General features: G+C 37.8%; 1 protein-coding gene across 1 annotated transcript; it reads left to right on the top strand.

Annotated features, from left to right (window-relative positions):
* The first annotated feature begins 3,549 nt into the window (after positions 1-3,549).
* On the top strand, positions 3,550-15,809 carry LOC139130417 (acid-sensing ion channel 2-like). The gene is made up of 10 exons (XM_070696210.1): positions 3,550-3,881; positions 10,006-10,173; positions 10,698-10,862; positions 11,096-11,220; positions 11,523-11,704; positions 12,264-12,408; positions 13,509-13,565; positions 14,106-14,295; positions 14,814-14,905; positions 15,250-15,809. Exons 1-10 carry the CDS (start codon positions 3,598-3,600, stop codon positions 15,354-15,356), a joined length of 1,515 nt encoding a protein of 504 aa, XP_070552311.1. The 5' UTR covers positions 3,550-3,597; the 3' UTR covers positions 15,357-15,809.
* The last annotated feature ends 1,048 nt before the right edge of the window (positions 15,810-16,857 follow it).

The raw sequence follows: 16,857 nt of genomic DNA, 5'->3' as shown, positions 1-16,857 counted from the left end.
GGAAAGTGATCTATTGACAATTGTTTTATATCAATAGGTTTCTGTAATAACAGCTAAACGGAATTAAAGCAAAATAAAAAACTCTATGACAAGAAATTAATAGTCTGAAGATTAATCGATCGTCAGATACATTCCTAGAACAAGTTCAAGGAAGCAAAACGCCCATTTTAAATGATCTATTTCTTTTAAAACTAAGCAATTAATAATAATTGTGTTAATTGCTTATGCAACGATGACGTGGCAGGAAACATGCTGATTATTTGCGGCTCCCGTGTTCACATCAGAATACTCAAGTAAAAATACCTCTCCTACAACGACAGCCCGTCTTGTATGTGTGTGTCTTTGTGTGTGTCTGTGCATCTGTGCACTGAAAAGGCACGAACATGGCTCCTCGACCTTTCGGGTGCGATGTTATGCACGAATAACTCCGGTTAGTGTATGGCGATAAATACCATTCACACCAATAAAACCGCTTGAAACTTAGTCACAGAACATTTACCTGATAAAGACAGATAATTCAGTGATCATTTTAAGTCATCTAAAGTTGTTAAACCATCCATGGGGAAAGAATTGTTTTCTTCCAATTACCAAAACTTGAACGGGGTAAAAATTCAAAAATGAATGAAATTAATAAAGAAACTTTGATGCATATTATTTGATGTTGAATTGATATCATTTAGCCGTGGACAGAGGAAATTACTGGAGGAAGATACACTGCACACAAGAACAGCTGTTGCCCGATTGGCATGCAAGAGCTAGAGTCAGCATATACAATTGGAACCTTGAATATAACATCTTTAGACCGAGTTATAAACAAGGAAGAAAATCTAACGTCACAACTAACTAAACTCATAATCAATTACGTTAGATTAACAGAAAGTTAATCATGGTATTCATTGATTCTACAAGTTTGGTGTAGAGAAGCGAGTTACAATGGCGATTAGGGCCCCACTCGGTGTAACCATTCTTACGCCATGAACTTAACAGTTCTTCGATAGTTGCGATGAAGCTGACACTTTCGACGAAATTGAATGAAATCATAAAAGGTTCAAAGGGGACTTCATCGGTTCTGCACCTGACTTTGGCATAGTTGGTGTGAGTGTCGTCGACATATTTGGTGAGTCTTGCGTCAGGTGAGTTGATAGCTTTTCTTCAACAGATATCCTGAAACATATTAGCCCCAAGTTTTCATTGAGTGACTTCACAATCGCTTTTTACGTGGAAATCTACCCATACGCATGTAATCGTCGATTTGGGGAAATTTTATTCACCGTCCCCACTTTTGATTCACCTCTGGTTTATTGCACAGAAATGATATTATTTTAATCATGATGGATTTAATATGATTAGGAATGTCTTTCGAATTCTTTCACCAGCAAAGAAAACGGCCAGCCATAGCGTGGTATGGACGTAAGTTTTGACAATGGAACTTTCGCGTACGTAGCCACTACGCTTGGTATTGAAGAACACTGACAAGAAATTCTGTGAAAGCTAGTGACTCAGGGGTATTTCAAAGTAAATAGATGGAATTTACAGAGAGTGAAATCATCAAGAATATTAAGCCGAATAAAACAATAAGCTGGATGGTCTGTGGTCGTTTTAAACATCATCGTGTAGACGATCATTTTGAGGGCTGCTAAGACCCAGTAAGTTGTTCTGTCTGATTTATCGTGTTGTGAATACCGTGACAAGTAGCAATATTTTATCCGATCCATGTGGTCCTGCAAACACTGACAAAAACAATACGTACCAAATTTTCACAATGTCGCAACTCTCTTTGTGTTTAATAAAATTAAACAAAAACTGTTCAAAACAATGGAACACTTTTCTAATTTTTATCAACATAATTTAACACAAACTGTTAAACAGCAAGAAATAACTTCCGTTGCAATATGCCATAAACGTTACTTTTCGGGGAAAAATCCCATGAGTAATAGGTTTCTACTTAGAGATGGAACTTTCGAGAACAGAATCTTACCTGTTCATGTATTTCTTTCAGTTTTGTTAACAACCACGCCTTTATGTTACGTTTGATGTTGATCAAGTATACATCTATAGGTTTGAGCATACTCTTTTTATGCATAGATCATTTATCTTGACCAGTTAACATGTTCTCTTTCGCATAACCTTTTCCCAAAAAATCTAAAAAATATCCTACCGTTACAGATTTTGCAGAAAATGGAAACATGTTATACAGTCTGCAATAAGGCCTACTTTTCAAACAAAGAGGTGCTTTACATAATCGATTAAAGATAAATATGTTTGTTTTTGAACATTCATACCTGAACAAAAGCCTCCATTCATCCCAAGTGAGGTTGGTATAAGTTGCGGGTTGTGTTGTGAAACAGAATTTTTAAGAAAAGTAGTTATAAGGGAGCTTTCAGTAATTACAGGGGGGTGGACCGGGGGACTTTTGCGCACACCTGTACTGTAGAATGTGACCCTGCCTCTATCCTCCTGTCTAAAAGTTACCCTCCCCCTTGTCCGACATTCCAAAACTTGAACCCCCCCCCCCCCACCACCACCACCACTGTGGTATTCTCCCCAGGAATAACTAAAACAGTATCAGCTAATTTACATAAAAATTGGTTCAATTGTTATGTTAAGGACAAATTGCAGAGGGGAGGGCTGGTGTTTTTGGAGGGACAGTCGCAATTTATCACGCAAGAATTTTTGAAGAGATATGGTATTTCATACATTTGAGGGAGGGTCACCATATTTTGTGCAACTATAAGAAGGCAAGATGTAGCTGATTTAGTGCTTCATCCAAAAATATCAAATCATAATACATGGAGTCTATCAGGCAAATTATTGACAAGTTACCTTCACAAAACACGCTATATCTGTATTTTATATATGTTTGATAATGTATTTAAATGTACTTTGCTTGAATAGGGAAGTAAAATGTGCATTTGTGTACAAGAAATTTGATTTCTGAATTTCATCTAAAAAGTTGGTTCACTATCCACGGTGTCTATGATGATATTATGAATAGTTTTTTCCAATACAAAAATAGGTAAATCTTTCCATTTGAGTACTCTTGATTATTGATATTAATTTTCTTGATTAGACCAGAGTAGTTACAAGTCTATGGTTGTGTAATTTCAATGAAATGCCGATTCACTACGTATTGCGGTCTATGATGAAACTATGAATGATTTTTTTTCCAGTACAACATTAGATAAATCTGTGCATTTATGTATGCTTGATTATTTAGATAATTGTTCTTGATTAGACTAGAGTGGTTACAAGTCTATGGTTGTGTAAGAAATTTGATTTTGGAATTTCACTGAAATGTCAATTTACTATGCATGGTGATCTATAATGTGTATTTATTTTGTTGGTGATTTCCTATTCAGGAAATCTCACATGGACAATCAAAGTTTTTGCTATAAAATCCGCTTCTGTCAAAAGTGACCCTCCCCCCAAGATAGGTTTATAAAAAGTGACCCTCCCCCTTGAACTGTTTTCTAAAAAGTGACCCTCCCCCCAATTCCCCCGACCCACCACCTGGAATTACTGAAAGCTCCCTAAATCGGGTAGTGCATGCCTGGTCGGTGGCACGGGGTTGGTTTTACGAGGCGACTGATTTATTTTATGAGATCTAAAAGAAGACGACGTATTGTAATAAGAAGAATGTGGGCTTCAAAGACGAAGATTCATGCCATCAATGTTGGTGACGATGGCATATCGAATACCGAGGAGGGGTTACAAGGACCGATCCCAAATCTCGACGTGAAGAAGGGCGTTGAAGATAAAGATGCAAAGGCCAACAGAAAAGAGACGGGATGTCGGAAAATTCTCTTCTCGAATTTTGCCGACGATTTCGGTATTTCCGGAGTGCAGGTTATCGTCGGTAGAGCGGTGGTACCATTAAGAAGGTAATACAAATTGGAGTTGAATATGACCGTCTGTGTGCTAGGGTTTAACGTGATGGACGCAATCACGTCCACTCTTATATCTGCAATTATACCAGTTTCCTTTCAGAACGACCGCCTTCAATTGAAAGATGATTTCAAAAAGTGACGATCCAAACAAGCTACTCCATATTCTACTTCTCTTTTTGTTGATTGCATACTCGTATCAGAGGTGTGCACAATATCTGAACTACAGGGAAGAGAAGATACAGTGTTTTCTTTATATAGAGAGCTGTTTAAATTGTCTGTCACAATTTTTATTTTATCTTATTTTATTTTATTCGTAGCAGGAGCAACGGGCTTTCGCCAAGTTACAGCCCCCATAAGAATAACAAAGTCTTCAAAGCAAAAAACAAACAAACAAACAAACAAACCATAAAAAAACAACAAAAAAAAAAACAACAACAACATGAAACATTCTGTGCTAAAAACCCAGACAACTTAGATGGGAAAAACATCCATTACAATTATATTATAGCATATAATATAAATAATACAAAAATTTAGACGCATAACATTACGAAACTCTTGTTAAGAAACAGTTAAAAATATTCATGTCATGTTGACATACAAAACTGTTAAAATGATTCATTAATCGTTATAAAAAAGATGAAGAGTTAACTTGTACTCTTGAAATATTTGGTGAATGTTGTTTTGAAACGGAGTGAACGAGATGGAACTGCAAAATTGATACCACAAAGAATATCTAGGCAGTAATAAAAAGAAATCAATGTACTCATTTAAAATAATATAGAAACTGTAAGATGCATCTAAAAACTGTCGACGTGATTCAAGGCTAGGTAACTGGAAAAAGGAGGTTAGAAAATTGTAATTATTATCAGAACAATTTATGACACTCTTCCGACACAGATATTTAATAAAGTTAATAAACTTGCGTCGGACACGTTCATCACTCAAATACTTTTGAAAAGGTTTGAAAACAAACCACGGTAACGCCATGTCGTTTTAAACAACGATATGTCAACCCTTGTTCTGTGTAACATACGCCATGTCGTTTTAAACAACGATATGTCAACCCTTGTTCTGTGTAACATGTTTGGATTTATTTACCCTTAGCAGTATTGTTCGAGTAAACGTCTAAAACTGCTGGTACCATGAAAAAATCTGTTGTCGTTTCAATGAAAACAATTATGGCTTTATTGCTGAAGGCAATGAGTACTTGGGCCGTGATAGAGTAATTTGAGGACAATATATACTACTATTCAAATATGGTCTTGAATTTCCTCCAGTCAATTAGGCATTTGATTAACTGGTTATTAAACGAAGCAATGGCATGACAACGGCAAAATATGTCTAGCAACTTTTGTGGAGTTTGAGGCAGGGGTTCTTTATTTATAGTGAAAATTGCTTAAACTCCTTAAATATTCAAATTACAGCAAATTTCTTTTGTTCTCGATGGTAGATGTCTAATATTTAGATGGGCATATTTAGATTTCTACCCTATAGTTATCCCTATATACAAAAATCGGACATCCAGCTCTATTGGCTTGCTCAGAATTAGATATGCGCAAATTAATGAGGTACAATATGTGGTGTCATAAGGTGTCCCATCATACCAAATATGAAGGGTGTAGCACTTGTGGTTACTGAGTTGTGGACAAATATATCTATTTGAGGTCAAAGGTCATTGAGGTCACGTGACATTTTGTCAAAATAATTGTATTGCTAAGTTATTCCTATATACCAAAAATCAGACCTCTAGCTCTATTGGCTCGCTCGCTTGAAAACAATCTCATAAACCTGGCCATATGGGCAACTGTGTATGGGCAGCTGGATACTTGACTTCCCGGAGAAGGTGAGCTGTCACGTTCAAGCTCAGGATTATTTGTCGATCAAATTTCAGTAAATTTACCTTACCAAGATGAAATTTTGTCTATAGGCTGAAAGTTCGCCGAATTTTGACGAAATTGCATCGATTTTTCAGGTTCATATCCGACATTTTGAGTGCAGACAGAAATAAGCTTTGAGGCAACATGGCTGCGACCCCATGTTGACCCCGGTATCTGCTAAAGTGCGGGTTGCGGGCTGCGGGCTGCGGGTTTTTAGAATTATGGCTAGATTTCTAATATATGTAATATGGCATATAGTATATAAGAAATAAAACCTTTAGAATGTGTCTATTATCAATAATGATGATCAGGTCTATCGTACAGTATCCCTTTTCCTGCGAAGTCCATATTTCACCATCAGGTCAAGATGGTTAAAATTAATGAAACACTACTATATGGTGTATTTTAACGTAATACTGTATATTTGAAGGCTGTTGAAAACATCAATGCTGTAAACTTGATTTTTTGGACTAAAGATGCTATAACAGACCAAACCAAATGGGTGAAAATACGTCATGTTTCTGAAAAAAATCAAAATCTGCTAAACTAAAAGCGGCGATTCCGAGGACCAATTTATTTATTCCGAGCTGCCTGGCCATTACAAATAATTAGGGATCTGAATCACTTTTCTTTCTTGCCATGGATGTGAGTGAGAAATATACGTAATACCAGACTGACAAAAAAAAATCGCGCCTCGGAAATGTCGCCACTTATCGCGGAATGAAAATTGTTACATTTCTAGTATCAGGCCATAGGAAGTAAATTCTTTGTAATGCATCCATTCACAATTCGGTTCCAGGGCAACTCATACAGAAAATTAAACAATGCCTAGTTAAATGCAATGCATAAGGAAAGATTTGACTTAAAAAAGCGTAGAAGTGATGTGTATTGTAAATGCCGTGTATTTTTCATGAAATCTTTAAAAGAAAAAGACGTACAACAAAGGACTTAGTTTACTTTGCCGTTTCGGTTCAAGCGAGGTCGCGACCTCAGAGAACGACATTCTGCTAACATTTTACGCGAGAATTTCAGTGGGAAAAACACGCCGGTGCGTTGCCTTATTTTCAGGAATCGATCTAATAGGAATATTTTTGGATGAGTTTGTGTTCTGCAGCTCTCAATAATTTATCTCCTAATATCATGAACGTATGACTTGCACCTGCAGTATGATAGTCGCTCCATGCCGGTATGCCCCCTTCAAGCATTTGATCCAGCGTGACTTTGAAAAGTTTCCTAGGACTATAATCGTGTTCACCACAATAAAATTATTTGAAACGGCGTTGAAAACGATTTGAAAGTTGTGCTTTTATCGGCGGTTGAACTAATCTGAAGTGTGAGAAGGGCGAAATGATATCAAAAACACATTTTTTCATGCCCGCAACCCGCAAAATAGCGCATCCGGTTGACCCCTCGCCCTGCGTACGATGCTATGTGTTACAGCTAACACACAGCATCGTACGCAGGGCTAGCGAGAGAGTTGCCGACATCGACGGTTATTTACGAGAAGTGAATAAAAGACTGTCATTTTTGGAAGCGATCGAGTAGCTGAGGTAGGCTGGGATACGACTTGGGCCCAAGAACGCTGAATTTCGGCAGTAATTTGGCTTTTTACGTGAAGTCCCAAAATGGATTTGAAGTCACCGACCCTACGTACGGGTCTTTGCAGGGCTGTGGCGAGCGGGGCGATTAGCTGTAGCGGAACACACAGCATCGTACGCAGGGCTAGTTGACCCCAAGTGAAAATGTGTTCGCGATCAAATCTTCCTATATTTTTTTCAGAATTTTCGACAAAATCATTGCTTCTTAAATCTTTTGTAAAATAAAATACTAAAATAAAAATGCGATGTGCCATGTCTCCAGATTTCTAAAACATCGTTCGTTGACCGTTCGACGGAATACTCATTTTGCAAACTTGTGACGCAGTTGAAATTCAATACTGACCGCCAAATAATCTTAATGAGACGAGATCATTCTAGACCCCGGTTCTAGACATCCTCCAAATTATCCAACCATTCGCGTTAGAGTTCAGCTCGCTTAGAGTATCATAACATTCTTCGGCCTTCGTTTAGATCGACCCTAATCTCTCCCATTTAGGCCTAGGAAATAAATACACAAGCTACCTCGACAAAACTTCGTGCACCATCCAGGACCAAACGCACTACAAATCTGTCTTGACGTCATCATCTCCTTACATGGTAATCGGCATACCGTATTTTTTAGCAAAGGAGACACAGAATACGTCGGAGTATTCAGTTTCAAAACGTATTAAATTGTGTGATGTTGTCAAAAAAAGGTAATGTTACTGCAGTGGTATAAATTACAAAACACAAAAGTTCAAATCAGTTTATTTTGGACTGGCTTTACCCAACATTTCATATTGTTTCTTATGCCAGATTTGACCACGTACTTACTGGCGACCCCTTTACATGCAAATTTTGTGTCAAATGGTGTGTTCTCCTGGAAAAACAAACGTACGATTTCTATATGAAGGAGGCGAAATTTGCCCTCAAAACTCGAAACCACCCCTTTATGGGGTGTACCTAGCTATTTTGAACGAGCTTCTCGAATCTGCAGCTCTATTTCGAAATGATGGTCTGGTTTTCTCAGCTCAAGGATAAGTGTTCTCCATCGCTGTGGGCATACTATTCTCAACTGGGGGTACAGTTTCCAGTCGTAATTTTTCATTGTGTCCGGGATATAAAACCTTCCTTTTCAAACTTTCACTGTGATTAACACTAGTCCACAGCTTGTCAGTGATTAAACATGTTTCAAGTTTAAATGTTAAATTCTGGTCTCGAGCCCTCCTGTTCGACCAAACTGAAATTACCCCTCCCACTTTGGCTCGTCCAGTGGGTGTAGCAAGGGTCGTGCCATCGCTTAGGAAACGGAGGGTGCATTAATTGTTGCATTTCGATGCACATTTTGATTATATTCAGAAGATTTTGTGGCAAAAACTCAGATAGAGAAGCATTTATATTCACATTTCACTTATTCATGACTGGCTGAGAGCAGCACTTTTTAAGTTAGCATCATTACGCCATTTATTATGCAAAGAAGATGAAGCCAAGACATTTTGCCCTCCCTGGTCTCAGCCAGAAATGGTTATACCTTACAGAGTTTTTTCCCACGGAATGAAAACAAATGTACTTGGGCTGAGGCCCAAGTACAACAATTATGGCTTTGTTTCGAAGTTCTAGGAGATAAAAACTGTGAATTAATGATGATAATGTCCTTGTCTACGAAAATACACATCGCAATTGTAATCCAAATTTTAACGGAATGTCACGGATGAGACCACAGGGCGTGGCAAGAATTATTAGTGTAGAAGTTATGAATATGATCAATAAATGTCTTGTATTAAACTATTTTTCATTACACAAGCCTTACCTGTGTCTAGTGTGTGCCTATTACTTTACGCTAGCTATCTCTGTATAGTATTTCAAAGAAAACAGTCTATATCTGTTAATTGCCCTCCCTAATCCCCTTCATTAATTTGTTCTGCCAATCACTGACGCGGGGGCTTATCGCCCTGAGCTGCTAACGAGGTATTTGGTCAGGGTGATAAGCCCCCCCCCCCCCCGCGTCAATGATCGGCAGAACAAATTAATGAAGGGGATTAGGGAGGGCAGTTAACAGATATAGACTGTTTTCTTTGAAATACTATACAGCGATAGCTAGCGTAAAGTAATAGACACACACCAGACACAGGTAAGGCTTGTGTAATGAAAAATAGTTTAATACAAGACATTTATTGATCATATTCATAACTCCTACACTGATAATTCTTGCCACGCCCTGTGATGAGACTGTAGAATAAGAACCTCGAAGCTGAATGGTGTCCAGCTATTGTAATACGATACATGCTTATAGGCATGACATCCTAATCACCCGTGAATAATTAAATAATTAAATAATTAATTGGTTAATTAATGTATCAATTTATTCCAATTATTTGCTTCAAATATGAGCGTCAAATCCACCTTTAGGCCGAGAAAAGAATCGATTGGTTCCGGAATCAGTGATATGCTAATGGTTTGTTATTCGATGTTTGTTACACTTGCGTATTGTTTTCTAAACAACTTCAAGTTTTTTTGCCCGCGAATTCAAGGTTTATTGCGGTGAGCGTTTGATACTGTTTAACCTCTTCATCGGATCAAAGTGAAGAACAACAAATCTGACTGAGTCTGTAAGTCTCCCCCTGAAAGTTTTGGTTTTTTCACCATTGATCATTCAACCAGGCTCCTGTGGATTGTGGTACTGCTAGCTGGTATGGGCGTCATGACATACCAGATCGCGGAGAGAGTGGCGTATTTTGCCAGCTTTCCGTCTCACGTCAGTGTTAAACTACATTACGTGGACCATCTCACATTTCCAGCGGTGGCGATTTGCAACTTCAATATGTTCGGGTAGGTAATATCATGAAGGACGAATTTCACATGATTCCTATCTACGTTGAACATATGAAATCTGAACTGTGATTCAGCATATTAAAGGATTAATCACACAATTTTTTCCACCGGATGTGTAGAGTATGCAGAAACATTTTAATCGATTTTGACAAAATTTATATCTCCCAGTATAATAAACTTGTCGAGTCAACGATCTGAAACTTTCATTGGTCAATAAGGGACCACGTGACTGACCATTAAATGGATGTATTTGAACATGTAGAACGTTTTCAAACCCATGAACGTGTGATAACAGACATTCACGAACATTAACAGTTCAAAACAAATTTTGATTGGAGCACGATCGAGCACAAATATAGAGAGTTTCCATAGAAAAAGTCCAACTGTTCAATGTGCATGTAGTTGGTGCGGCTTTCAACTTGCGCACGATGGTTGAAACATGGCCCATGTGTCTTTCAACGCGCTTGTTATCTTTGACCCATTACGTCATATCAGTTGACACTATTTCGTGTTTCGTTTAGGTACACGGCCACGGAAAATTCCAACTTAACACATCTGCTATACGACATATATGCTAATTCGGAAGCAATGCATGTAATCGATTTTGACGCCTATGATATAAACGCCACCGCCTCGGAAGAATTCTACATCAGCCATGCGCACGCATTGTCGGAAATGATTCTTGAGTAAGTAAATCTTTCCATTAAAAAACCAAGCGACAGATTATGAAAGCGTTAAATGAATAGGTGAAGGAACGAACGAATGAGCGATACCGGTGAAAGAATGAATAAAGGAAGGACATAGGGTATTGAAAAGAACGTTTGAATTTACTGGAACAGAACTGTAAGTCGCATTGTGATGATTTCTAGACTTCAATAGTATACATTCTAATTCAAGTTTTTTTTCTGTCAATGAACAGGCCAACATGGAAGAAAACATCCATTGATAGAGATGCTTTCCAGACCATCTTAACTGATTTCGGTGTGTGTTATGCCTTCAACACTGGAGATGATAATTATGGTATCCGCGAAGTTGATGACACAGGTCAGTAATAAATTCACATTCATATTTGTGTGTGTCGATGGGAGTCAGTGGAAAGTGCAATGATTAGCGTCAACGATTGTAGATTTAATTTAGTATGTTCGACGTCCTGTTTGGTCTTTCAAAATAATCTGTTTGGTGTAGGTAATCAGTAACAAATACTTGTAGCCGCGGCGACAAAATCAGAGCATTTATTGCCGAAAGAGTTTCATCTATGTTTGCTATTACGACAACGAAAATCAAGACAATTATTGTCGTGTTAAGAATATTAAATTTTGTCCGCTTTCTTGTCTTATTCGAACCAGGAAAGACGTTCGGTCTGGGTATGTTGTTGGACACCTACCACTGGAACTACAACGTGGGTCCAGAGAGTGGAGTCGGTTTTCAATTAATGCTCTACCCACAAGGCGACGTACCGTTGGTCACAGACTTGGGCTTCGCCATTGCAGTTGGCGAGGAAGTGCGTATCGGCGTTGAAGTGACTCGCGTATGTATGGCTAAATGTGAACTGATAACATTGAACAAAATTCTTTTGACGCATTTGATGAAATAATTGCTAGATGCAATTATAATGTAATTTGTACTTGAAGTATTAAGTACTTTGTATTATAATTTATGTCACTCTGCTTTTAGCATCGAGCACTGTAATTTTCCATAAGGACAATGTGATCTTATATGTATATTTATATATCTTGGTATCTATGTGTGCTTGTATGTATGTATTTAAATATCTTTATCTATCTATCTATCTATCTATCTATCTATCTATCTATCTATCTATCTATCTATCTATCTATCTACGTTTGTTTTTAGAGATTATTAAGGTTTGTACAATTGTATCTCTGTGTGTTCATCTCTGAGCTTACATGTGGCAATCCATCAATCCATCCGTCCTTCCAGCTATTGTCTGTCTGTCTGTCTGTTTATCTGACTCGTAATCAATGAAAAATGTGCGTGTATACGCAAAGTTTAGGATTTCATAGGAGTGTGAAGCCATTATGAGCAATCCGGTGTCTGGACATGAGGTGTCCTTTTTTGACATTCAGATAACTAATCTAGCGCCCCCACACGGAACTTGCGGAGAGAAACATCTGAGCTACTACCAGAGGTACTCGAAGAATGCATGCCGCATGGAATGTAAGACGCATTTTATGGTGAGAAGTTGTGGATGTAAACTGTTTTATATGCCAGGTAAACGTTTTCAAAAATTACATGCCATGTCATGTGTTTATGGTAGAATCGATATGAAATTGTGAAAAACTTGCTAAAGATTGACGCAAGCTCACAAATACTTTCTCATGTTATTTTTGCTTAGGAAGCTATATTTCAGTTTTCAACTTATAGCTTTAACGTTTCTTTGCTAGCACTGTGACAACTTGAAAGCAGTTAACTAATTTCACAAAACTTTGTATAGTTGTAGTTACCCTCATTGAAAAAATTGCCAGCCTGTAAAATAAATGAACGGATTTTACACCACACAAAGGCCGCGGTTTTAGCTGAGCTGTTGAAATGTAAGGAAACACGTGTTTCTATTAAGCACACTTTGAATACCGCTGAACCCAGTACTTTTGGAAACTGTGTTTACAGAAGTAGCTTCTGCAATTAATAATGCGGATTACGTTTAAGGCGATTCACTAATTAAACCGTGACGCTATTTATTGTCACTTATCCGTGATTGGCTATTTAATGGAGGCTTATCACAGTTAAGTATTATCTTAGTAAGTAGTATGCGCCTCGGAAACTGAGAGTATTAAAATTTGGAGTTCTCTTTGGAAGATTTAAATAGGCTCTTTCATACTGTAGAATACAACAGGGTAATTTTAATATGGAGTTTACATTAGAGAGAAATCAAAACATTTGCTGATATTCCTGACTTTTAAAATGCCACTGTTTCCAGTACGTAAACTTCACGGGTAAAAAGCAAACGTTTTCCATTAAAAATCACCGATATGAAAACTACTTTGTTCCTCTGCAAGCTCCGGAATGAGCTAACACTCTCAGCAACATGCACTCTTCCCATGAGTTCACACAGGGATGGTTGCCAGTTTTAATTTCGAGTGTTGGTAGATATTTGGCAATTTGTTTCTCCGTTATGATCAATTTTTTCACGATGACCCCTAATTTATATTCTTGACTTCTAAAGGGAATGATTTAAATTTTCCTCACGAAACTTTTGAGCGAAAATTTAAGTCTTTCAAATTCAAGACGCGCACTGCCTTAACTCATTCAGGTTGAACTACCTTCATTTTGCTATGTCTACAAACTGACCACATGATCTGCTCTCATTACAGGAAATGCTACAGTTTGTAATCTCAAAGAATCTCACATTTGCGGACAAAAAGCACTTGGTAAATGTATAAATATATACATGTACACGAATCACTTATTGGTGATTGAGAAAATTGTAATAAGAAATGATTATTTTTTTATGAAAATTACAAATTTATACAAATGTACAACAAAAAGACCAATGCAGCTTTTATGCAACTTGGTGTGCCCGGAGCATTGACAAGTACCGACAGTGCTAGATTTGCCTTCAAGTTGCGTTTCCGTACATATGGTACATCTCATCTGTTCACATAAAAAACTTTCTACAACATTTGCATTGTGCACATACACTGTAAACCATCACAAATACACAGCGTAAGAAATAAATTTTTATTAGACTTTCTGAGTGTGATATCATAACCTGAGCGTATACCTATGTTATGAACCATTTCACGACAATTCACTCTGAGTTTAAGACGGACAGACTGCAACCTATATAGTGACGTAAATAACGGAACTTTACCGGTTTTCTTGTCGCCCTCGTTAAAATGAAATGCGATCGGACTCACTTATCAATCACCGCAATGCCACTGTTCAACTTCCGGTTTGCTTTGCTGCAGATGCATTCGTAAACGCACAGTCCCTCTATCCACATAGAGGGACTGTAGTAAACGCAAGTTCGAGCTGCGACTGTCCCGATCCTTGTTCACGTGTGATCTATAAACCAAACCTCTCTCATGCCAAGTTTCCTTCCGATGCTTACGCTGAATTCCTGCAATATATCATCGGCTTACCCCTGAGCTACTTGTCGTAAGTTTGCTATCTGTATCCACAAACTAAGACTTTAAAGGTATACAGTCACCTGTAATCTCAATATGCCCATATATGGTCAAAGGGGCGATCCTTGGTATTCAAAATGTCCATGTGAGGGCACTGTTTTAAAAAGCGGCCACCCGCTTAAAATCTGTGATTGGTTAGATTTTCTCTTTCCGTGGTAACTGTAGCAAAATTGGAACAGGTGACAGTATACCTTTAAGTGTATACGTGTTGACTTTTTCGTCTTGTAGAAGAGAGTTTCTGGGAATATTAACAGCATAGAATATTTGAAGCAAAAGATAAGAACACAATAAATGACGTGTGTACCGATGACGTGTTCAAATAGAATGGTCCTTTTTCTCTAGATTATTTGCATTTTTAGTTTTTTATGGATGATTGTTTGATTCATTCAGTTAGCGAGTTTGCATTTTTTATCAACGTGCCTGTCTGTGAGTGTTGGTGAGGATTTGATTTGTGACGCTCATTTTGTTTTGTTTTGATTTGTGTCATAGCGACAACATAGCCAAGGTCGACATATTCTTTCAAGAACTCTCTATCAATGAAGTTGAACAGCAGAAGGCCTACGACATTTTTGGACTGTTGTGTGAGTGGCGTTTCATGTTTCTGTACTTTGTAACCACTAATTAACGTTGCCAATGGTGTTCTGGGTAAGTCAGTTGTGGTTACTTCCCCTTGACAGAAAGAAAAAGAAACAAGATATTTCAAATCTCCGTAATACAGAAATAGTACAGGAAGAAAATACAGCAGTTTTAGATACGGAAAATTAGGACAACACTGTTATAAAATTTTCAAGATTAATACCCGGTAGAATTCGGCATTCATTACTGTTTAAATTCACGACTTGGTCTGCCCCAATGTCTGCCTAGGGAAATGATTTGATGGAATAAAGAAGGTTAGACATCATCGTGGTCTGATATTACCCTGCAGGTGACATTGGTGGCGCCCTTGGTTTGTGGCTTGGTGGAAGTGTATTAACCGTCATGGAAATTATTGACATCTGTTTTAAAGGATGTTGCAGCAGAACCTGGCACTAGAGACAGCGCCACCCATGGACCAGCTGATTACACCCCTCTGTTGAACGGATATCCGTGTTTATAACGCCGTTTATGCCTCAACACGAAGAAGGTTGTGAATAAAATCAAATCGGAGTCAACTCAAAGCACGAGTCTTCTCGAATTTTGGAAATAACTGCACAGGACCGAAGAAATCACCGACTGTTCCCGGGGTTTTAATTCGGATCTTTCGTATTTAATATTGAAACATGACACATCTTCATCAATTAATTTTTTTATCTATTTTACCACATTCTGTGCCTGTAGTGCTACAACTTCATCATCAGAAACAGGGTCATCGCTGTGTACTTAAATGAAATAATTCATTAAATTCTTTGATACTTTCGTTTGCGAATATACTAGTGGGAAACTGAAATGTAATTGTTCATTTTAATTTAAGGTACAATAAACGTATCGCTTCAATTGCAATTTTAATGGGATAATTCCACCTGTAATGCGTAATTACTATCAATTACCATTTCTACAAGAATAAACAGTGGCGCAGCCGATAGACAGGACCTCAAGCAATAACACGTTGTGGCATCAATATTATTTAAATGAATTCAAATATATTCTTATTCTACAATTAGGACTTATTCGGCCGATGAGAAATTTTCTCAGTTGTCTCTTTGAAGAAGCATTTTGCATGTTAAAATTCATCACCTGGCCAATGCAACGTTGGTATGCCAAAATGAATTCCGCACTACCAGATTGGAATACCTCTCACAGAGAAGCAGCAATTCACCAGAACCTTGTTCTACACTTGATGACGTCAAACAGGAATAGTCTGCGAATCAACCATTGGTTAACACAATTGTGTTGTGTAACTTTTTGACGGTCACGTTTATGTCATTCATTTGTTTTCACAACATTACACCTTATCCGTGACCATGCTTCCTGTTAGCCCGGATAAACACGAAACGTGTCTAATAACAACTTTTGGCACAAAGTTCAGTGTTCAAGTGCTTGCCTAATAACACCTACTGTTCGATTTGTTTAGGCACTAATGGATGTTTCGTCAAGATGTTGACACAGGGCTAGCCCCAACATGGCTTCGGTTCAATTCCTGACAGGGGACTAAAGCTTGTTTCTCACTCTCAAAGGTCCGATACCCTATGATATTTGTAATTTCGTCTTCCCTGGACCTAACAAAATCAAAGAGCGAAATTTTGGAACAAAACTCATACAAATTTTCCCAATACATCATGTATACAATGAAAAGAACTCCCAGACCAGTGAGAAAATGTCGAAATGAATAATTAATCATTTCCTCTGTGGTGGTTTAACTTCTGTTTTGGCAACCGACTTAATTTTGAAATTTGTAGACGTGACAACGAAATACCTTTGGCATTCCTCATGTCTGAAACCCGAAAAATGGAAGCCGATTAATACGATTAGCCTTGGTTCTGAATACAAAGTAAAGTTGGAATTGATCCGTAGGAACAACATCTTCGACAGGATTAAATTGGTGATTTTAGCATTA

This window comes from Ptychodera flava, chromosome 4 (assembly GCF_041260155.1).
Source record: "Ptychodera flava strain L36383 chromosome 4, AS_Pfla_20210202, whole genome shotgun sequence".
Lineage (NCBI taxonomy): Eukaryota > Metazoa > Hemichordata > Enteropneusta > Ptychoderidae > Ptychodera > Ptychodera flava.
Note: the sequence above shows the minus strand (reverse complement) of the source record. Positions and strands in the feature narration are given on the sequence as shown.